Genomic DNA, 24,111 nt, shown 5'->3' with positions numbered 1-24,111 from the left:
AGCAGTTAAGAGCACTGACTGCTCTTCCGAAGGTCCTGAGTTCAAATCCCAGCATCCACATGATGGCTCACAGCCATCTATACTGAGATCTGATGCTCTCTTCTGGAGTGTCTGAAGAGAGCTACAGTATACTTACATACAATAAATAAATCTTTTAAAATATATATATATATATATATATATATATATATATATATATACATACACACATTCAACTTACAACAGCATGCAATGTTTTTCAACAGAGGTGTTTTCTATACCTTCAGACATAATACTTCCAATCCTAAAAATCATAGAAAGTTTCTTACCGCCAGGAATTTCCAGTCCCTTGGAACACTTAAAGGACTATGAGATTCTAATTCATCCACTGAATAATTTCCAAGAAATAAGTCTATGGAATCCTAGAAAATAAAGAAATGAAATTGTGAACTTTCCAAACTTAATTTGACTACATTAAGCAATAATACAAAGAGATAATCATTCAATGGCAGGCAAACAACAAACAAAACCCATCAAATTCAAACTTACTTGTCTAAATCCATCAGAAAAGTTGTTCTTGTAATACCGTAATAATGAGTTGAAGCCATCCATTAATAGTCCCAACTGAGTTCTTTTTCCAGTTCTGGTTAAAAAAGATCCAGTTTTAAATTATATATATGCATATGCGTATATATATAAATTATATATATGTCACAGTTTTATGGCCTGTGACTGTTATAGAAATCATGAGCAGCAAAGATATTAAAAATTATCCCTGAAAATACAGACATTTTACAAGTAGCTAGCAAGAAATATATATAGTGTCCCCTTCTATCTATAAAGAACCCTACTAGATACTACTCTACAGATGTTCAAGTCCCCCAGATAAAAAGGTGTAGTGTTTCAACACACCCTATTCATACCCTCTTATCATTTCTGAGTTACTTATGATGTCTAATACAATGCAAGTATGAAGCAAACAGATACTATCCTGTATTGTTGAGGAAATGATATAGAAAAAAATTTGCACACACAATAGACACAAATACTTTTTCAGGATCACTTTAGTTAGTGGTTGGGTGAATCCATAGATACAACCCATGAATAAGAAGGTCAATTTTATTTGTTCTCTAAAACATTACCAAAATGACACAAGAAAGTGAAATAGTTTTAGCTACAAAAACAAAAACTATGAAAAGAAGTACAGCCCATGTCAGAAGTATGAAACAGCACAGCAACTAGAAACCATATCTGCTCCCAGGAAATCTCTACAGTGTCACAGAAAAGACCCAACGATATGGAGAACAAATGACAGGAGCAGGAGCATGGTTGGGAGCTTGGCAGAGGTGCAGCTCATAGGCTGTGTCCCAAACCTGTGGAATCAGACTGGTGACTGAGGTGCAAAGTGATGTCTGAGAAGCACCATAGAGCCCTCAACCCTCTTTATGCATCAGACTGCCCCAAGGAGGCTAAGAACCCACCAGTGCCCAAGCTTTGTCTTCAGCAATCCTGACAGCTCTAATGAGGCCCAGGTGCTTGGCTTATAAAACTGTTTCCTGAAAGCCGAACACAGAACCACAGAACTCCAGAAAGCATTGGGACTATAAACCACTGATGTGGAACACAAGATAAAAGTGTGGCTTACCTTGTAAAGTCAGTCTTCAAGGCACCGGTTCCTGCATACTGTTTGGCACAAGCATTAGCATTATCGGCCCAGGCTTTGGGAAAAACAAACAGATAAACAAATAAACAAAAAACAGCTGATAATGATTAAGGTGTCAACTAAAGTTTTAATGCAAAATATTAATTTCAAAATTTGAACAACTTTGCTCCTACTAAGAAATTACCTACCATTTTTGTAAATCTTCTCAAATTCATCTTGTTCTTCAAGCTTTTGTCCCACATGCAAAACTCCTAATCTCTAGAATAAGAATCACACCCATATTTATGAGACTTTAGCAGACCCAACTTAGGAAGAAAAGGCAATAGTCCCCAAATCCTATAGCAGGGATTCTTTTCCTATGGTGCAAAGCAAGGTGAGCTTCAGCTTGTTAGAGCTCTTGTCCACTCACTGCAGACCGCAGGAAGCCCCAGGACAAATGGGATAACAGCTAAATGGTGCTCAGGAGAAGGAAGAGAAAAGTGAAAGATGCTATGAGACACAAGTCATGACTCTTGTCATCCTCTTTCCCTTCCATTCCGTTCACCCTCCTCAGCTCTTAAACCCCAGGCTTCCACATTCAAGTTATGGAAGTCTTTATAACCCAAGGACCTCTAAAAATCTGATAAGCACTACATATCAATCCTCCCCCAAACATGAGCTTATATACATGAGCACGCATGCACGCACACACGCACATACACACCCTTTTATAAAATTTCAAGGGTTGCTGAGTCCTAAGTCCCTTTCTCTATGGACTCTTTGGGGTCTACCAACCACATTTGATTGGGAAGCCCTGTCCTCAATTTTGTCTCAAGTCATCACCCTCTGAGCCACCTCAGATAGCACCTCACCATGTCTTGATCAGTGTGAAGTCAGAACACCCTCAGTAGCTTTTAGCTGAGCAAGAACTGCCCCTACAGGAGGAAAAAGACCAATAGGAGAGTTCCCACACTGCCTCAGAGACTTCTGCCCAAAGATGCTCTGAAGCTCACTATGTTCCATCAAAATGTGTCTACCACATGAATTAGATTACAGAACCCAATTCAGCAGGCTGTTTAATCTGCCATGGGAACAAACCATTCCTAACCCTCTTCAACTGAAAATGACAGCCGAAGCTCTTCACTAGACTGACATAACACAGCACAAACTAGAGAATGCTCATTACTCCTTTGGCACAGTTACTTTATGACTCAAGAAAAATTCATTCCAAAATAGAACAAGAGATTCAAAACAACAAACAAACAAACAAGTAGCCCAGGGAGACCTGGATCTCCCTGCTTCACCTCCAAATGTGTATCACATTTGCTGTGTACCACAGAACTCAGTTTATGCGGGATCAAATCTAGGGCTTTACTCATACTAAGCAAGTAACTGAACTACACCTGCAAAACAACTTTGATATACTAATAAAGTAGGGGGAAAAAGTTGATATGGTAGCATAGGTCTGTGATCCCAGAATTCAGGAAGCTGAGGCAGGAGAATCAGGAGTTAGAAGACTACATGTGCTACAGAGTGACCCTGCCTCAGAAACAAAAAGTAAAACAAAAGAACAGGCGTGTCTTACACAAAACTACCTAATGCAGCTAGAGTTCAATGGAACAGATTCACTTACTGCTGACATCAACATCAACTGATATGGGGCCTCTTAGAAAGTAATATATTTATTCTCTTTAATTCTATAATTCCACTCCTGGGAATTAACCCAACTAAGGTTAGTTTAATTATCCAGCTGACAAAATCTATATAGTCACTTGGAAAGAGTCTCCTCAAAGAGGTTTTGTTTAGATTAAGATAACCTGTGGGCTAATCTGTGGGAGATTGTCTTGATTACACTACTGATGTGGACACCTCAGCTTGAAGGTGAGGAACACTACTCCTTTGGGTCCTGAACTGTGAAAATCAGGGAAAGTGAACTGAGCATTTGCAAGAATGCAAACACCCACCCACCCAACCATCCATTCATATTCATTCATATATTCACTCATTCATTCTCTCCCTCTCTCCCTCCATCTCTCTCCCCCCCCCCTTGACTATGGCTATAACTAGGTGCTCCCAAGTTCCTGATGCATTGACACCCCCATGCTGTGTAACAATTTCCACCAAGATAAAACACTCCATCTTGCAGGAAAGTTTCTTATGACTAAGGAAGTACACAGCTCACTAGTGTCAGCATGTCACTGAAACTGACTAGAAACACTAGATGTAAAGTGACTGTCCCTCCCCAACTTATGTAAATGATAAGGACTGCTGAGACCTGCCCCCCCCCCCCCAATCACAAGATGGTTGGAAAAGACTCTTCAGCCTTTCAAGCTGCCTGCAAGTCAGATAATATCCCCCAGGTTTGCAGAATCGTGAGCCGTCACCTGGTATTAAGGAGGGCTTTTGGTGATACAGCTGTGTTTGAGTTATTTCTGCGCCCGTAAGTAGCCCCTCACTCACACTCCTGTAAGCCTCAATAAACTCAGATTCACTAAGCTGCACTTCAACGGTTATCCTTACTCTGTTCTGCTGTGGATTCCCTAACTGGAATGAATATATATTTTGTTCATGTCTCCCCAGGGATACATTCATAATATACTTCACAGGGATGGACAACAACCTGAAATTGTGAACTAGAATAAACCTTTGCTCCCTAAATCGATTTTGTCAGCTTACTTAATCAAAGTGACTGGAAAGGCAACTAAAACCCAAAGGAAAGTAGTCAAGTTAATAATATTAAAAATAGATACATTATAGTATTACTTGATGCCCCCAAATATAGTAACATTAATGGTTTAATAAATTATAGTTCAATTTATACTATATTAAAACTATGATTACATAAATATAAAGGACAACGGTGCAGTGAAAACTACAAATGTGCTCTGATGGTAATTATGGATAACTTGTACACCAATGGCAAGGTACAAAAATAAAACAGTCAGGTTAGGGTGCAGGCAATGTGAGTACTTATTGTTGCTGGTTTTCAAAAGTAAAGGTTCTTTACTTTTTTTTTAACTACAATTTTTTTCAGTAAAGTAATATTCACCTGCAGCTGTGCCTGAAGGGAACGTCGAGCTAATAAACTCTGTATCACATTCGTTCTGTCTAGACAATCCATGCAGTTGCTGCGGAAAACTCCGTCCTGGTTTGTCACCACCTTGCCGGCAGAGTCTACTAAAAAATAACTGAAACACATTTGTGTGAGCACTCCTATACCAAAGTACACTAAACACATCAATGACACTGCTCCTAGTACACAGGTCTCACGGGGTGACCTTAGTAAAACCCGTAAGTTACAAGGTCAGTTGGAGTGGACAGTCGAGCATTTTTTTCCTACACAAATGGGAATAATGCTAGTTGAGGCAATAGCCCCTTTTCTCAAACAGCCTTTATAGAAGTCATCACACAGAGAAGAGCAGAGAGAACAGTGACGGGGCCTACTGCTATGGAAACCAACCATATTTCCTAAGGTCCCTTTAAACATGATTATTTCACCATGGCCCAACATAACAATCTCTATCAGAATCTGAGTTACAAACAAAAATTCTTAGCCCTGACAAAAAATAGAATCAGAACCTTCTGAAACAAAGGTTGGAAAAAGCATTTAAAAACGTTTTTTCTCTTTTAAAATGGATGACTATGCAAACAGAAAATAGGAAAAGTACATTTTTTTAAATTCCAATTTTCCTACTGTGTATACAGTAGCCAAACATGGTGACAAGCTCCTGTGATGTTTTTATTTTTTAACAAGATCCTCAGATATCACCATGAACTAAAAACAACTGACAACATTCAATTGATTAAGAGCATGGACCTTGGCAACAAACAATCTGTTGCCAACCTTAGCACCCTGACCAACTTCCGGGATGTATAACTTTAGACAGCAGGTTTTCTATACATTCTCAAAACTGAGGTACTAGTAAAACTGTTAAGCTGCTCTAAGGTCTGAATGAGAGAAAACACAACGTACAAACCAAATACCTAGCAAAGTCTGTATGGCTTAGTTCGAAAACTAGAAAGTAAAATTAGTCCCCCAAATCCAACAGTTGCATCAAAGCTAAACTGAAATTATCATTTTAGGAAGAAGGGCCTTGAAGAAGGTATTTAGTTAGACAGCCACTTCACATAATGTCTTTGCAGTATAAGTGAAGCTGGCTCTAGCTAGGGAACACACATGTGCATGTATGAGTGTGAGCACACACAAGGTCACTAGTACACATACAGGAGTAAACGTTACTACACAGAAAGGTCTACTGGGTAAGTATTATTATCAGTACTTCACAAATGTAGAGACAACCGTGTAAGGATGTCCATCAGGCCCCTAGATCATATGGCTAATTAGGGATGATCTGAGACACATGTTAGAACTGAGAAGACAGATTCCATCTGCTACCTCAAAGGCCACTGGAAAAGAAATACTGTCTCTCGAGATCACGCAAATCGTTCTAGTCAATGTTCCAGCCTAGCTGAGGAGCACAAAGAGCAACCATGAGAGAGCTGCTCCAGTCAACCCCCTCTTAGATGCTTTTTTGTTGTGTTGCTTTTTGAAATAAGTGTTGCAGGATGTTTGATCACACTATGAAACCCAAGACTGTATACTGAAAAAACCTGTCTCTAGTTGTGGTGTGGCTCAGCCCTACTACAGACTGTTAATCTAAGAGCTTTCTGTTTATTGTAAATAAGAATAAATAAAGCCAATCATAGGTCAAGAGATGGAGCAAGAAAGCAGTTGATAGGGAACGAACATAGGAAAGCACCATAGAGAGTGAGAGGGGGTCATGAGGTTGGATAGAGAGACGCACAGGAAGTAGAAAGGAAGGACATTCAGTTTGAAGGATTTTTAAGACAGTGGAGAAGAAAAATGAGCTTTCTTACTTCTGAGATGTCAGTTGAGTAAGAAGGTCAGTTGGGTGCTTTCTCTGCCTCTTTGAGCTTTCACCACAGTGTTTGGCTCCTAAGTCTTTATTTGGCAAATTGAATTTTTGGGATTGTGGGTTTTTAAAAAAACAAAACAAAACAAAACAAAACCAAAAACACCCCCCCCCAAAAAAAACCCCACCACCACCAACAACAAACAGGGTTGAGGGATGGCTCAGTGATTAAGAGCACTGACTGCTCTTCCAAAGGTCCTGAGTTCAAATCCCAACAACCACATAGTGGCTCACAACCATTCGTAATGAGATCTGATGCCCTCTTCTGGGGTGTCTGAAGACAGCTACAGTGTACTTAGATATAGTAATAAATAAATCTTTAAAAACAACAACAACAAACAAGGTATTTGTATAGCCCTGGCTGTCCTGGAACTCCTGATATAGAAAAGACTCACAGACATCTGCCTATGTCTGCCTCCAAGTACTGGGATTAAAGGTGTTCACCACTGCTCTGTCCTCAGCCCCATTCTTACATGACAGCAATTACTGGAGAACCCAGGGAGCCACCCCTTCTACTAACAGAGCCAAGCCCAGCCAGTCTCTTCTCTAATAGCCAAGCACAAGCCTATCTATCACCCTTCACTAGCTGTGCTCATGAAAGACTGTCCCAGGAAAAAATTAAACTATAGTTGATAGCTATGTATATTAACATATTCTTAAAACCAAACAAATGCTCAGAGAGAATATTGAAATTTAAAAGTACAATTGGTATACTGTGTACAGAAAGTACATGTGGAGTGCCAGGTTAGAACTTTCACAAAGGTAAAACAAAATGACAGATTGGTGTATAGATTGTTTTGGCTTTAAAATAAGTAAGACCGATAGATGCACAGGAAACAATAAACTTGTGAACCAATACACTAAAATATGTAGCAAACATTCAAAAACCACCACAATGATGTTCAAATCTTTTGCTCCACTAATCCTACATTAAAGTTTTTCCCTAGGTAAAATTTTAACACAAGTGAAAAGATAAACACATATTCATCCAAATAGAACCACTTGCAGCACTCTTTCAGAGAAAAGCAAAGGACCCAGACTCTATGTGATAGGAAGCATCTATTTAAAGTGCCCCTTCTTAGAATTGGGAACAAAACACCCATGGAAGGAGTTACAGAGACAAAGTTTGGAGCTGTGACGAAAGCATGGACCATCTAGAGACTGCCATATCCGGGGATCCATCCCATAAACAGCTTCCAAACGCTGACACCATTGCATACACTAGCAAGAGTTTGCTGAAAGGACCCAGATATAGCTGTCTCTTGTGAGACGATGCCGGGGCCTAGCAAACACAGAAGTGGATGCTCACAGTCAGCTATTGGATGGATCACAGGGCCCCCAATGGAGGAGCTAGAGAAAGTACCCAAGGAGCTAAAGGGATCTGCAACCCTATAGGTGGAACAACATTATGAACTAACCAGTACCCCGGAGCTCTTGACTCTAGCTGCATACGTATCAAAAGATGGCCTAGTGGGCCATCACTGGAAAGAGAGGCCCATTGGACTTGCAAACTTTATATGCCCCAGTACAGGGGAACGCCAGGGCCAAAAAGTGGGAGTGGGTGGGTAAGGGAGTCGGGGGGAGGGTATGGGGGACATTTGGGATAGCATTGGAAATGTAAATGAGGAAAATACCTAATAAAAAAAATATATATATATATAAAAAGAAAAGTAGTGTATATTCAGCTGGTGCCTAAAGGTTCACAATTGCTAAATGAACAAAGTAAAACATTATCAACGTCACTTGGAATATTTTCCCATGAGAATTTAACTCTTGCATTTATCTTTGAAATCACAATTGATCTTAAAAATAATTAGCATGGCATAAAAAAAAATCAACCAATAAAACTGGATATTAAGGGCTGGAAAAAAAAAAAAAAAAAAAAAAAAAGCTGTGTTGTGACCTAACAGGCTGCAGAGAGGACACTGAAAATTGTCATTACAAATGCTCCTAACAGAATGCTGTGATAAAATGACAGACCACTAAAAACAAAATAGTAATGAACCAACTGCGATTATGTAAAAATTTGGAAAATACTATTAATAGTCATCACATCGGCCCACTTGTAAGAATTTAGAGTTATTCTTCAATCAACAACACTCTTCCAATACAAAAAATTAAAATAATAACATAGCACATATAAGCACTGACAGCCCAGTGAAACAGCTTCACAAATCTGCTAAATTATATATAATTAATAAGACTGACCTATACACCTCTCTCCCCCTTTCTGTTCTAAAGAAGTAATATGGCTTACCTTAATTCATCCTGCATTTCTGCTACTTGATCCAATAAAATACTCAGTCGATCCCATCTCATATTTTTACACTCCTTATGGAAGTCAAAGGCAATATATCTACAAAAAAAATAATAATACTCAGAAACTAACGAGACCATTCAATTGTCTTCTATTAATAACACCCTTATAAGGTGATTTTTCTATGTTAGAGCATGCATAATGTTTAGGAATACAGAGCCTCCTTCAATTTGGGCTTATTACCACCCACCACCACCATTACTGTCACACACACACACACAAATGCACACATTCACACACACACACACACCCCTCCCATGCTCATATATGGTGAAACACATATTAATTAAAGTATAAGATAAAATTTATTTTTACGTTATTCTAGAGGCCTGCAGATAATAGCAGAGAAACAGAGCAAATGTGAGTGAAGCAGAGAAGTTGTGAAGTACTGAAGTATACACTTCAGGAGGGGTACAAACAACTGAATAACACGTATTTTCTATCCCTGTATGCAAACAATGTGGTTCCTTCTCACCATTTTCCAGATCAGTATGTTCAAAGTACCGAAACTCAACTTAGTCCATAGTGGATTAGGCTGGGTATCTGTTGTATACTAGGGGTTGTAAGAAGTGCAGGGAAGCAAGACAGTCCCTGTAGTGTTAGCTACTGCCCAACTCAACCACCCCCATCCCCAAAAATCACTTTCCTTCACCAACATCTATATATGCATATGTATGTGCAGAGAAAATTTTGTCAATCTTTACAATAACCTAATATTTAAGAAGTGCAGCTCTAGAGACAGGTTATATCTAAATGTGACAGTGACCTACCGTTCCCTTGAGAAGGGGGAAAATCATTAGCCAAGCCCTGACTGTCAATGGAGAAGACTGGCTACATGAAGTCTGGCATATACCCCAACTTCCTGCTTAGGATCACAGCGAGCAGGAGGCCTGGAAGGACTGTGCTCCCATCTGAAGAGTGAAAATGCAGACGTGTAACAAACAACTCCCTTACTCTAGCTACAGAGTATAGGGTTCTAGCATGTAACAGACTCTACCACCTCAATGGTTCTTAAGAGAGAATCATAACCCCCAGAAATTAGCACAAAAATACATGTGGGCCAGTGACAGGAAGCAAGGAAAGGATCTTAAAAGGTAACCTCAATAAAAGTAGCACTATAAGTTATTTTAGTGCTATGATCAGAATTATCAGCTATAACCTTGGTTTCAACAGACCATCACACAGAGTATCTAAAACCACTGCCTTGTGACTTATTAGACAGGCAAAGATACTGCTTCAGATAAGAAGAGTACTACACAAGCTAAACTGACCCAACCCATGCAGTGGTAAAGACCACATCAAGTTAAAAACTGAAATTCATGAGGCTGAAGAGATGGTGCAACAGCTAAGGGCATTGCTTGCTTTTCTAGAAGACCCAGGTTTGATTACCAGTACCCACGTGGCAACTCCCCTTCTAGGGGACTCAGTACTCATGTTCTGGCTTCAGTGGGCAGTGCATGCATGTAATGCAGATATACATACAGGCAAAACACTCACACATAAAAGTTTAAAAGTATTTAAAAACAAAAACCTACATTCATGACCTAATAGGCCATTGCTTTGCAAAACTTTGGTGAGATTTTAACCGGGGACCAAACATAAAATTACTCTGTAAAATAAATTGTATCAGAGAAAATTTCATAACCAAAAGTAAAATTATGCTTTTATCTGGTACTAGAAATATGCAAAAGCAGAGGACTAGAGTGATGGCTCAGCAGTCACAAGCACTTGCTGGTCTTCCAGATGACTCATATTCAGTAACCAGCATCCGTATTGGCTTGCTTAAATCTAGCCTCCATGGGCACTCCACATGTGTGTACATGTGGGCATGCGCACATACATACATAAACACACACACACACACACACACAATTTTTTTAGATGCAAGTTGAAATATAATAGCATACTCTTTATATTCATACACATAATGTGCCTTGAAAGGATCTACAATGACATCCATGAGATACCTGATCATCCCACTTCCCAAGGAGGACACCATGTTTGCGAATGTTTGCTCAAGTGGTTTCTCTGATCCCTTGTGGTTCACCTGTAAAACATTTAAAACAGCATGATTTTCTATTTAGATAGTGATGCCAGAAAAATAACAAGGACACTCTAAGCTTTCATTTTGGCACAGAAACACCAGAAAGAAGAGGAACTCATCTGAACCCACTTTGTAGGACCTAGGGAAATGCAATCAAAGTTTACAGCAACAGTAAAAGTCATCAAGAAAAGGCCACCTTCCAATCACAGAACACTGTCCTTTCTCCTCCACCACACAGGGTGATGAGTTCTGTGGGAAACACTAGCAATCTTGTTTCTTGCTCTCTTTGTCAAACCAGTAGAAGCAGACCAGAGCAGAGGTACATACCTCAGCTAAATTATCTGTGCTGTGTAACTGAATGAAGGTCAAAAAATACAGGACTGATTGTAAAAGCTACAACTTCACTATTACCCAGTGGAGACCTGGAGCAAGAGAGTCTTTCTGGACAGACACATAAAACAAGCCACCTAAAGTCCAGCAAACCAAGTGATGCTCTTTAGAAAATAGGGACATTCAGAAGCAGCAGCATATATGACAGACTTCAGGAAATTACTTCCGTACTTAGGCAAGAAACATATCCAGAAAAATCCTACTAAAATCCTACTACTGCAGACATTACTACCCACTGCTCTTCAGCTTTGAAACTTATCTGTCTAGCAGGCAAATAGATGGCTGTCTCAGAACAGAGTCAGTTTGCAAAGAATGTTGTTACTTTATTCTTTTGTCTTTTCTCAATTCCTAAAATTCAATGAAATCTGGAAAAACATTAGCTGAACATACTAAAAGAGAGTCTTCAGTGAGCATATATGATGAGGAAAATCTTTGCAAAAGAGTCTGGAAAAGGTCTCACAATCAAATGGGTCACTATGATCTTTAAAAATCAAAAAACCAAAACAAAACCAACTGCAACCAAGCCTGGAAAGAAACCTGACCCCAGTGTTACCACATTATAATAATCTAAAATATAATTTGTAAGGAAATAGTCATACAAAGAAACAGGGAAAAAATGGCTTATCCAATACACCAAAATTTAAGAGATAAAACAAACAGCGATAAAGGGGAATTCCATTACTGCAAATGCAAATAATAAAAACAAACAAAGAGACAAAGCTAGCTGGGTGTGGTACAACATGAGTTTGATTCTAGCACTCAGGAGACAGAGGCAGGCAAATCTGAGTTCAATTCCCAGCACACACATAGTGGCTCCCAACCATCTATATAGTTCCGGGGGACCTGATGATAGCTTTTAGCTTCTGTGGGCACTAGGCACACACAGGTGACATACTTAGACAAATGAAAATAAAAATAAATATTTAAAAATAAAGGAAAGAAGAAAAAGAAAGCTTCAAATTAATAATCTAACTTTACACATGAAGGAGCTAGAAAAACAAAGTAAAGCCAAAGTAGCAGAAGAAAAGGAATTTTATAGATTAGACCAGAAATAAACAAAGCAAACAGAAAACTAACAGGGGAGACAACTGAACAAACACTGCCTCCTGGAAAGATCAATAACATAGACAGCAAGCTCAGCTACAATGAACAAGGAAAAAAAGAGGCAAGATTCAAATTACTAAAACCAATAATGACAATGAGGGTACTGCTAAGAACTTTTAGAAAAATAAAAAGAATTATACGAGGATATTATAGACATTCATGCCAAAAATGGGCAACTTAGAATTAAACAAATTTTTAAAGACCAAACAAAAAAAAAATCAATTTACTACAACTCAACCTTGAAGAAGTAGAGAACTGGAATAGAAGTTGGATTTGAGGGCTGTCTGTGACCCAGACCCTGCCTGCCTCTGGATCTCTTTTCCCTTGCAGCCTTCTCTGGCCTCAGTGGGAGAGGATGCCCTTAGTCCTGATGTGACTTAATGTGCCAGGGCAAGTTGGTACAGGGTGTGTGTGTGTGGGGGGGGGGTGTCGGGGGACACTCCCTTTCTCTAAGGAGAGCAAGGTATGGTGGAAGGGGGTGGGAAGGTGAGACTGGGAGGGAAGGAGGGGCTGCAATAAGGATATAATGCAAATTAATTAATTAATGAAAAAATAAAGTTGGATTTGGTGGCTCACACATGTAATTCTAGCACTTGGGAAGTTGGGTAAGAAGGAACACTAAGAGATCAAGGGCAGCTTGGGCTAACAGTGAAAACTTGCCCCAACCTCACCAACCTCCCCAATCCACAAAAGGAAAACCTAAACAGACCAGTAAATAGGAAGGAGACTGAGTCAGGATTAAAGAAAAGCCCCAGATCAGATGGCTTCACCAATCAATTTAACTAATCAAGTTTAAGGATTTAATAAGAATTAATACCCAAAGTTAAATCAGGATCAGATTAACGACCTAAACAGTCCCATTTCCCGTAAAGAAATAGAAGCAGTCATCAATAGTCTCCCAAACAAAACAGGCCCAGGACCAGATGGGTTTAGTGCAGAGTTCTATCAGACCTTCAAAGAAGATTAATTCCAACTCTCCTCAAACTATTCCACAAAATAGAAACAGAAGGTACTCTACCCAATTCATTCTATGAAGCCACAATTACTCTGATACCTAAACCACACAAAGATCCAACAAAGATAGAGAACTTCAGACCAATTTCTCTTATGAATATTGATGCAAAAAATACTCAATAAAATCCTCGGAAACCAAATCCAAGAACACATCAAAACGATCATCCATCATGACCAAGTAGGCTTCATCCTAGGGATGCAAGGATGGTTTAATATATGGAAATCCATCAGCATAATTCACTATATAAACAAACTCAAAGACAAAAACCACATGATCATCTCGTTAGATGCTAAGAAAGCATTCGACAAAATCCAACACCCATTCATGATAAAAGTCTTGGAAAGATCAGGAATTCAAGGCCCATACCTAAACATAATAAAAGCAATCTACAGCAAACCAGTAGCCAACATCAAACTAAATGGAGAGAAACTCGAAGCAATTCCACTAAAATCAGGGACTAGACAAGGCTGCCCACTTTCTCCCTACCTATTCAATATAGTACTTGAAGTCCTAGCCAGAGCAATTCAACAACAAAAGAGATCAAGGGGATACAAATAGGAAAGGAAGAAGTCAAAATATCACTATTTGCAGATGATATGATAGTATATATAAGTGACCCTAAAAATTCCACCAGAGAACTCCTAAACCTGATAAACAGCTTCAGTGAAGTAGCTGGATATAAAATTAACTCAAACAAATCAATGGCCTTTCTCTACACAAAGGATAAACGAGGTGAGAAAGAAATTAGGGAAACAACACCCTTCACAATAGTAACAAATAATATAAAATACCTTGGTATGACTCTAACTAAGGAAGTGAAAGATCTGTATGATAAGAACTTCAAATCTCTGAAGAAAGAAATTGAAGATCTCAGAAGATGGAAAGATCTCCCATGCTCATGGATTGGCAGGATTAATATAGTCGAAATGGTTATCCTGCTGAAAGCAATCTACAGATTCAATGCAATCCCCATCAAAATTCCAACTCAATTCTTCACTGAGTTAAAAAGGGCAATTTGCAAATTCATCTGGAGTAATAAAAAACCTAGGATAGAAAAAACTATTCTCAACAATAAAAGAACCTCTGGTGGAATCACCATGCCTCACTTAAAGCTGTACTACAGAGCAATTGTGATAAAAACTGCATGGTACTGGTACAGCGACAGACAGGTAGATAATGGAATAGAATTAAAGACCCAGAAATGAATCCACACACCTATGGTCACTTGATCTTTGACAAGGGAGCTAAAACCATCCAGTGGAAAACAGACAGCATTTTCAACAAATGGTGCTGGCACAACTGGTGGTTATCATGCAGAAGAATGCGAATTGATCCATTCTTATCTCCTTGTACAAAGCTCAAGTCTAAGTGGATCAAAGAATTCCACATAAAATCAGAGACACTGAAATTTATAGAGGAGAAAGTGGGGGAAAGCCTCCAAGATATGGGCACTGGAGAAAAATTCCTGAACAGAACAGCAACAGTTGGTGCTGTAAGATAGAGAATTGACGAATGGGACCTCATAAAATTGAAAAGCTTCTGTAAGGCAAAAGACACTCTCAATAAGACAAAAAGGCCACCAACAGATTGGGAAAGGATCTTTACCAATCCTAAAACCAATAGGGGACTTTGTATATAATATCCAATATATACAAAGAACTCAAGAAGCTGAACTCCAGAAAAATCAAATAACTCCATTAAAAATGGGGTACAGAGCTAAACAAAGAATTCTCAAGTGAGGAATACCAAAGGGCTGAGAAGCACCTGAAAAAATGTCCAACATCCTTAGTCATCAGGGAAATGCAAATCAAAACAACCCTGAGATTCCACCTCACTCCAGTCAGAATGGCTAAGATCAAAAGCTCAGGTGACAGAAGATGCTGGTGAGGATGTGGAGAAAGAGGAACACTCCTCCATTGCTGGTAGGATTGCAAGCTTGTACAACCACTCTGGAAATCAGTCTGGTGGTTCCTCGGAAAATTGGACATAATACTACCGGAAGATCCAGCAATTCCTCTCCTGGGTAGAAAATGTTCCAACTGGTAATAAAGACACATGCTCCACTATGTTCATAACAGCCTTATTTATAGTAGCCAGAAGCTGGAAAGAATGTCCCTCAACAGAGGAATGGATACAGAAAATGTGGTACATTTACTCAATGGAGTACTACTCAGCTATTAAAAACAATGAACTTATGAAATTCTTGGGCAAATGGATACATCTGGAGGATATCATCCTGAGTGAGGTAACCCAATCACAAAAGAAGTCACTTAATATGCACTCACTGATAAGTAGATATTAGCCCAGAAACTTAGAATACCCAAGATACAATTTCCAAAACACAAGAAAATCAAGAAGGAAGACCAACATGTGGATACTTCATTCCTCCTTAGAATAGGGAACAAAATACCCACTGAAGGAGTTACAGAGACAAAGTTTGGAGCTAAGATGAAAGGATGGACCATCTAGAGACTGCCCCACCCAGGGATCCATCCCATAACCAGCCACCAAACCCAGACACTATTGCATATGCCAGCAAGAGTTTGCTGAAGGGACCATGATATAGCTGTCTCGTATAATGCTATGCCAGTGCCTGGCAAATACAGAAGTGGATGCACACAGTCATCTATAGGATGGAACACAGGGCCCCCAATGGAGCAGCTAGAGAAAGTATCCAAGGAGCTGAAGGGGTCTGCAGTTCTATAGGTGTAACAACAATATGAACTAACCAGTACCCCCAGAGCTCTTGTTTCTAGCTGCATAAGTAGCAGAAGATGGCCTAGTCGGCCATCACTGGGAAGAGAGGCCCCTTGGTATTGCAAATTTTATATGCCCCAGTACAGGGGAACGCCAGGGCCAGGAAGTGGGAGTGGGTGGGTAGGGGAGCAGGGTGGGGGGAGGGTATAGGGAACTTTCGGGATAGCATTTGAAATGTAAATAAAGAAAATATCTAATAAAAAAAAAACAGAAAAAAAAAAAGAATTAGTACCACTTTTCTTTAACTCGTTCATAAAAACCAAAGGTAGAGATAAAGCAAATGTCTGTTAATTCATGAATAGGTAAAAGTCTCATATGCCTACAGTAAGATATTACTCAGTCTTTAAAATAATACAATTCTGAAAAACATGGATGAATCTTTAAAATGTTATACTAAATGAAACAAGTAAAATACACAGGGCAAATATTATATGATTCTATATGTATGAGAAACATAAAAATAGACAAATTCAGAAGTATTGGAGAGTAAAGTAAAAGGAGTTGCGCGCGGGGAGCTAGGGGAGGACGGCAAAAGAAAGACTAGTTACTGGGATCAGAGTTTCTGTTTGGTACAATAAAAAGTTATAGAAGCATTAATTTAAAATTAATTTTTTGTTAATTAAAAAGTTTTATTTTGTTGCCCACCCCCAAAAACATTCAAACTTACCAGATTAATTATTACTTGCTTTCCATAAATAATTACTTGTGAATCAAAATGCCTCTGGAAACCATCCATCTAGAAAAGAAAAAAGTATATAGTTTATTAAACTATATAATATGATTATTTGCTTTTTTAAAAAACAAAAAATAAAAAACACATCCTTAACCACCTCATGTCTATACTCACAGGAACGCCAGGCTGAGGACTGTACCTTCTGGATGCTGGAAACACCAGGGGTAAGTTAACTGGCTGTTACAGCCACTGTATGCTACACACAGTGTCACTATCTGAGTTCTGAAGACAACTTCTGACAGACACACTCCATTCTACAGACTTCACTGAGATCTCCCAAGTGCCCATCTGTCATGAGGCTCAGTGAGTCTCATTCTAGCACTTGTAACATGCTCCTGAGGCCCAGGAGAAGGGCCTCGAAGATGTTAAATTCTGACTTGTGAGAAACAAATATATGTTCCAGAAGCAACTTAAGTTCTATTTTAACCAGTGAAAATTTCAAGAAGATACATACATGATTTGCTACTTTGCTGATCTGTGGATGTGGTTTGTACTTTAGATTTGGTCTCTGTGACCAGAAAATAGGTATTGATCCTCGAGTCTGAAAGAAAAGAAAGAAATGTGAAAAGAAAGATACATAAACTAGTTTTCTCAATCTAATTATTGAAAGCAGAACACATATTAATAGCTTTGCAAAGAAAAACAACAAATCTAGCAGCTACAGGACAACATAGAGACCCTCCCTCGATACATACATACATACATACATACATACATACATACATACGTACCTACATACATATGTACATACAGTTCTTGTTTTATGAAAATAGGCTTAAAAAGCACTTTCCCTTCCCAGTGTTACACACATGGTGCTCGTATATCAGAAAGTTCTGTGTATTACACAGTTCTAAAACAAATATTTATCTAGCAGTAAAAATTAACAAGTTATATATACATTATATAGTTTGGCAATACGAATAAATAGAAAACTGCTTTACTCATTCTCAAAGTATGTATTTTTGCCGATCTGGATTTGCTTAGCCACTGACTCTGGAGTAGGCAACACTGCACAGCTTCACCAGAGGCAACCGGTGAGTAGGACTGAGTAAGGCAGGTAAAGCCAAGTGCACACTGCCAGCTCGTTCCATCGTCTTCACCCTAGGTAGTCTATAGGCTTACACTGCTCCACTGCTAAAGTTCCATAAACCTGATACTTTCTTCTCCAAAGACAGTGCCAGATTAATAGCCAACCCATTTATTAACTGAACTTTTTCTATACTGTACATGAAGTTAGTACTTAAGAAAGAAGGAAGACTGGCCTGACAGTAAATACATGCAATCCCAGCTTTGGGGACATGGAGGCAGAAGGATCAGGGGTTCAAAGTCATATAACTAGTTATATAGTAAGTTTAAGGTCAGTCCGTGCTACATGAGACCCTGATCCAAAACACCTGGAGAGGGGAAGAGAAGGAGGAGGAAGAGAAGGAAAAAAGAACGGGGAATAAGAACATTCACCATAACAGAAAATGAAGATGAGTAGAAAAGGCAACTGGATGAGCATCAGACACAGACACTTGCCTGGACAAATGAAGCCCTGTTCCCGCTGTAGTGCACAATCTGCTCTGTTTCTACAAAGTTAGCTGCATGGCCTTCAGAATCAATTCCTAATATTTGGTACAAAAGCAATATATAAAAAAAGTCATTAACTCAAGATAACTTAAGAATTATCAACTAAGTTCACATTAATGGATAAGTACTTATACAAGTTCAAACAAATGGTTAGTACATTATCAGAAAACTAAAAGAAACTCAAATAGGCTTAAAGAGTAGTCAAGATTTATTTATATAAACAGGAAGCTTGTTGATATTTTTCTTACTATAAATATCCTCAAAACACTCCCTTTTGAAGAAAAGAAAGACAAGTATGCCTACAAATCCTATTTTAAAAACTTAAAACTATCATTTCTTGTGATTATACTTTATAATAACATAACACTAAATGAAAATGTGGCTCATTCCATCAACAGTATTTAGTTGTAATACAGAGTACTTCTAGAAGATATTAAATATCAAATAAAAAATTGTGTATGATCCTAAACATCCATGACCATGAATATGTCCACGAAACCTAGTTTGAAAAGCAATTTAATTACCAGAGACTCTTCACTGGTTAGGCATTTTTGGTACCTGAAGTATTTCCTTATTAGCTTGTTATATAAGCAAAACCAATTTTCAAGGTAGCCCTGACCCAGATTTCCAAAAAGAAAGAAATTACCAGAAAGAAATCAATAAATTTTCAACTCCCCAATATTTAAAACATCCTTTTTTCTCTGACATATTTTCCAAAGAAAACACTTTGAGTTATCATTATTAGTATACCTGTAGCTATGCATTAGTAGATGATCAGAAGGAAGCAAATTTACTGAGCTACATTGGCAATGGTGTTATGCTAAATTACTTTCAGAAGCACGGGATTACATTTGTTTTTCTGTGGTGTTCTGAATGAGAAGTGCTCCCCATAGGCTATTAAGGAGTAGAACTACTTGAAAGGGAGAAGGTATGACCTTGGCGGAGTAGGTATGGACTTAAGAGAAAAGTGTGTCACTTGAGGAGAGGAGAAGAGAAGCTTTGGGATTTCAAAAGCCCACGCCAGTCCCAGTGTCTCCCTTCTTCTGCTGCCTGTTAATCTGAATGTAGAACCCTCAACTACTTCTCCAGTACCACGTCTGACTGCATGCCACCATGAGGTAATAGACTAAACCTTTGAAACTGTAAGCAAGCCCCAATTAAGTGTTTTCTTTTTATAAGAATTGCTGTGGTCATGGTGTCTCTCCACAGCAATAGAACACTGACTAAGATACCTTCCATAATTCTCATTAAGGAACAAGCTTCTTGTTATCAATTATTTTGAAAAGAGAAAGAACTGGAAGAGAGGAAAGAGGGAAATACCATTATGAAAAAGCTTCCAAAGTATATTAAAGTTCCAAAGTTGGTTTTTTTAAAAGAAACAACATGTAGGAAAACACAGATAAAATATAACCACTGTCTATATAAAAGGAAGAAAACATATTAATCTAATAGTTTTAATTAATTTTAAAAGTTATAGAGTTATATAAATAAGAAACTAGTATCTGGTTATCTGACAGAGGAGTAAGAACCAGGCAGAAGGCCGGATCTTTAATCCTAGCACTCAGAAGACAGAGACAGGTAGAGCTCTGTGAGTTTGAGAACAACTTTGTCTACAAATCAAGTTCACGACACTCAAAAGCTACACACAGAAAGAAACCCTGTCTTGAAAGAAAAAACAACAATGATAAGAAAGAAAACAAGACAACAAAATCCCAAAGAACCAAGCAGATTAAATGGAAATTTTCAGTTTAAAAATAAAATTCATATTTTAAATATGTATTCAATGCTTAACAATCCAAGAAAATGTAGTCAAGGAGATACTAACTCCTTGGCTGAGACCATTCTTAGTGGCTTTTTAATGTCGCTATAGCATCTGTAATAAGATTAACAAGATATTCTCTATATAACTTTCTGGGCTCAAAATTACAGTTTTTTGTTGAATACGACTTTATTTTAATACAGTGTGGTTGAAAGCAACACAAATGCTGGGGAGTCTTCATGATCACAGTGACTCTAACACACATCAAAGTAGTTTGGTTTGAGCAATTAGCATACTTTTAGTGCAGAGCCTACAAAATACTCAAAATGTAAAAAATATTTTACAAACTGACATCATGAAGTAAAATGGCTATCCTTATACATGCAATGAAACCAAGAATAGTAAGAGAAATCCTATCTGGTGTGAGTGTATATTACAGAATATCAGTATACTTTCAGACTCCTAATAAGCAGCTGTTCTTATACAGTTAACAGCCCACGAGCCATGTTAACATTTGCAAAGTAATTATAGTAGCTGAAAAGAAGCACAGAAGACATACTAATTACAGCGAGAGAGGATGTTAGCAGGGGCATCAAATAACACAAGATATAAAAGGTCATGGGTAAGTCATTTAAGACAAGCATTAAACCATATCAGGTATGGCCCAATCAGGCTGATAGGAAACAATTCTTACCTCTCACATAATAACGAACACCAGCTCTGAAACAACTCCTTCGGGAGATGAGAATCCAATCAAAATATTTTCCATTAATAGAACATGAGTGCATAGTAATAACTTAACTATATTAAGAAAAATGTAACATAGAAATATTTCCAGAATCAATTCAAATCTACTTACTAGGAATGGATTGTCTTTAGGAGGGAAAAAAAAAAGACAGAATATGCAAGTCTTTGTGGTTCTTCATGACCACTTCAAAACCCTGAAATCTCCAACTGTGAAATCTGTCAACTCAGTTCTCCTACACTGACATGTGGACAGAATATTTAAAAACGTCTCTAGTGTTTTCTATTTAATTGCCTCCTTTCCCTGGTATCTTCAACTATTTTCTAAAAGCATAAAACTAAGTATCAATGATATAAGTAAAACCCAATTCTGAACGAAAACCAAGAATCTGAAAGAAATTAATCTTCAAATAAGAAATGGAAAATAGAACACGAGCTAGGAGCATAGCTCAGCCCTGGGTTCAATCCTTTGCACTGCAAAAAGTAAAACTTAAAAATTAAATGAAGGAAAAAAAAACCAAGCTATTGTAGTTAAAGAAAAATATGAAATATATTATATATATAATTGTACGTATATATGTAGATTTGCATGTATATGTATATCAAGATCTGCAGATCAAAATATTAATCTAGAAACAAATTATAACTGCTTTTTCCCTGGAATGTAAAAAGTGCACCTAAAACTGGAAAAAGACTAATGTAAAGAAAAATATAATACAGTAGTGTGCTTTCCAGCACGCATGAAAACCTGGGTCTGATCCCCAGCATGATATAACCCACATGTAATGATGCATTCATGTGATCTCAGCACTTAGAAGTACAAGGTTCAAGATCATATTCAGAAGCAGAGTTCAGGTCAGCCTGGAATTTCTCCAAACCTTTCCTTCAACACTAGTCACTGAATTGTACAATTGAAACTGACTAAAATGGTGGCTTTTAAGTCAAATGTACTTAATCAAAATCAAATCTTTGTACACAATGCCTCTCTGAAGCATGCTGAGCTCTCTTCGTCTGATTCTTGCTGCCACTGAGAGGTGGGCACTCACTGCATTCCTCCGCTTGGCTGTCATTTTACCACTGAACAGTCTATTTAGTCTGAACACTTCTTACCTTGTTGTAAGAACATTTGTATGTGTGAATATTACACTGTAGGTACTCCTGTGGCCTCTCATGCTCTGTAAGTTTCTGAGGCTGATTCACTACTACAGCATTTAATTATCCTCTGCATAAATATACTACTGGTTGGTTTTGTGTGTCTGTGTGTCTGGGGAAGGGGGTCTCTATTAGAGACGAAGTCTCACTATGACTCAGCCTGGCTTCAAACTGTTAACCTTTCCTCTCTGTCTACATGGGACTGAGAATACAAACATGCAACACAGCAGAAAGAATATACTACTTTATTCGTCTGTTCTGCTGTTGACAGACATGCAAGTTGGCTTTGGTTATTTCTGGCTTAGGCTGTCATAACCAGAGTTTCAACAAACATCCCTTTGTGTAAGCATGTGAACATGGATCAAATTATATCCACCATCTGATAATAGCTACAGTGTATTCATATACATAAAATAAATAAATCTTTAAGAATCTGTGAGCCTGCCATTCAACTTCATAATACAACCAAGTCTCAATTTACCCACTTTTTCCCATTCTAGCCAGCTGAATTTGTCTAGAAATAACAACTTTGAACAAGCTTGTGACAACCATTCTCCCACCTTTCTAGTTTCTGTACCTATAACTCTTACCTAAAAAACAAACAAAAAACCTTCCTTTTGAGTTTTATGAAAATGATAGTACATCCTAACCTTCTAAACCTGTCATTACTCCCCATAAGTTCCCAGAGTCATCAAAAGCAACAACTTATTCCTCTTCAGAGTTGTGTGTAATCTGAAAAGGACCAGACCACAAAGCCATAATTCTCTGTGGAGCTCACTATTTTGTTATAGCAGGCTGCTGTGAATGCATTAGGAATTTATACAAGAAGCTTTCACAAATTCTAAGAGATCAATGGTAACTGCTGATGATCCATTCCTGCTGTCTGTCACCATCACACTCACTGATGGCTCCTCAAGCTCCCAAGTTATTCTCCAAAAGTCACAAAACCAGTGAAGATTCCAGGACCATATTTCACTTGCTTGCCCAAGGTAGCTATTTTGAAACAAGGCACAAACATAAACCAATACATTAGCCTGCTGAGAGCTAAAGCTGGCAGAAAACGGGATTGACTGACTTTATGACTCATTTTCCTGATTACAAAATAAGTATGTAAAAAAAATAAAAATTAAAAAAAAAACAAAAGGAAAAAAATAAGTATGTATGCATGCACAAACACATATCAAAATGAGATAACTTTTGAAAATGAAAGAATTCACTATTTTTTGTCAAGCGTTAGAACCAGGCCCACCTACCCCAGGAGGCCCATCCCACACACTCAATTTCCACCACTTCATAGCTTACAACACTGCTTCATACTTCACTAAAAATAAAAGGCCTATATGCTCCTAGAACATATTACCCACTGAACCCACAGCTACACCAGAATTCTTTACTACCACAGTCAGCCTTACTCCAGTATCTGTTTACAATTCCCAACTTCTCTAAAACCTTTCTTAGCAGAATTTGTTAATTTCCTCATTTGGAGAAGGAAGACAGAAACAGCACAAACTCTCCTTCCTGAGCAGTCGTATTTAACCACTCGCATGCCTCAGCAGCTGTCACTGTTCCTGGAAACACTGTCTTCACTTGCTTCCAGGATACTGCTCTGACTTGCTTCTCCTTCCCCTCACTGGCCTATGCTGTATCTGCACAAAGCTTGGAGCGACTCTACAATCTGCCCTTCCCATTCACCCACTGTGGTTCATTTCTAGAAGATCTTTATCCTGAGGCCTACAGTACATGGCTCTAGCATTTTCTCACTATGCTGATGGTACACTCTCTTTCTCTGGGCTGATTTTCTATCTACATTTCTATCTCCCTTTACTAATTTCATCTCATTTCATGGACTGAAATGCCATCTAAGGGCTGATGAGATGGCTCAGTGGATAAAGAGCCAAGCCTGAGGACCCAAGTTTAATCAATCCCTGGAACCTACAAGGTAGGAGAACAGACTCCTGAAAGTCGTTCT

The 24,111-nt window shown here is 38.3% G+C and overlaps 1 protein-coding gene across 2 annotated transcripts in view; it reads right to left on the bottom strand.

Annotated features, from left to right (window-relative positions):
- Sacm1l (SAC1 like phosphatidylinositide phosphatase) overlaps positions 1-24,111 on the bottom strand; it is a 63,316-nt gene that overhangs the window by 5,613 nt on the left and 33,592 nt on the right. For both annotated transcript variants that reach the window (XM_029481841.2, XM_085828223.1), the window contains 11 exons: positions 20,941-21,042; positions 18,437-18,522; positions 17,370-17,456; positions 16,850-16,918; positions 10,840-10,919; positions 8,813-8,911; positions 4,671-4,809; positions 1,831-1,900; positions 1,625-1,697; positions 529-622; positions 309-401 (listed from right to left, as the gene is read on the bottom strand). In XM_029481841.2, the coding sequence (XP_029337701.1) occupies positions 309-401; positions 529-622; positions 1,625-1,697; positions 1,831-1,900; positions 4,671-4,809; positions 8,813-8,911; positions 10,840-10,919; positions 16,850-16,918; positions 17,370-17,456; positions 18,437-18,522; positions 20,941-21,042 (992 nt within the window). The remainder of the gene's footprint in view (positions 1-308; positions 402-528; positions 623-1,624; positions 1,698-1,830; positions 1,901-4,670; positions 4,810-8,812; positions 8,912-10,839; positions 10,920-16,849; positions 16,919-17,369; positions 17,457-18,436; positions 18,523-20,940; positions 21,043-24,111) is intronic.

The sequence above is a fragment of the Mus caroli genome, unplaced genomic scaffold (genome assembly GCF_978045245.1).
Source record: "Mus caroli unplaced genomic scaffold, Mus_caroli_1 scaffold_11, whole genome shotgun sequence".
Classification (NCBI taxonomy): domain Eukaryota; kingdom Metazoa; phylum Chordata; class Mammalia; order Rodentia; family Muridae; genus Mus; species Mus caroli.
The sequence above is the reverse complement of the archived record's forward strand: the minus strand, read 5'-3'. Positions and strand labels throughout refer to the sequence as shown.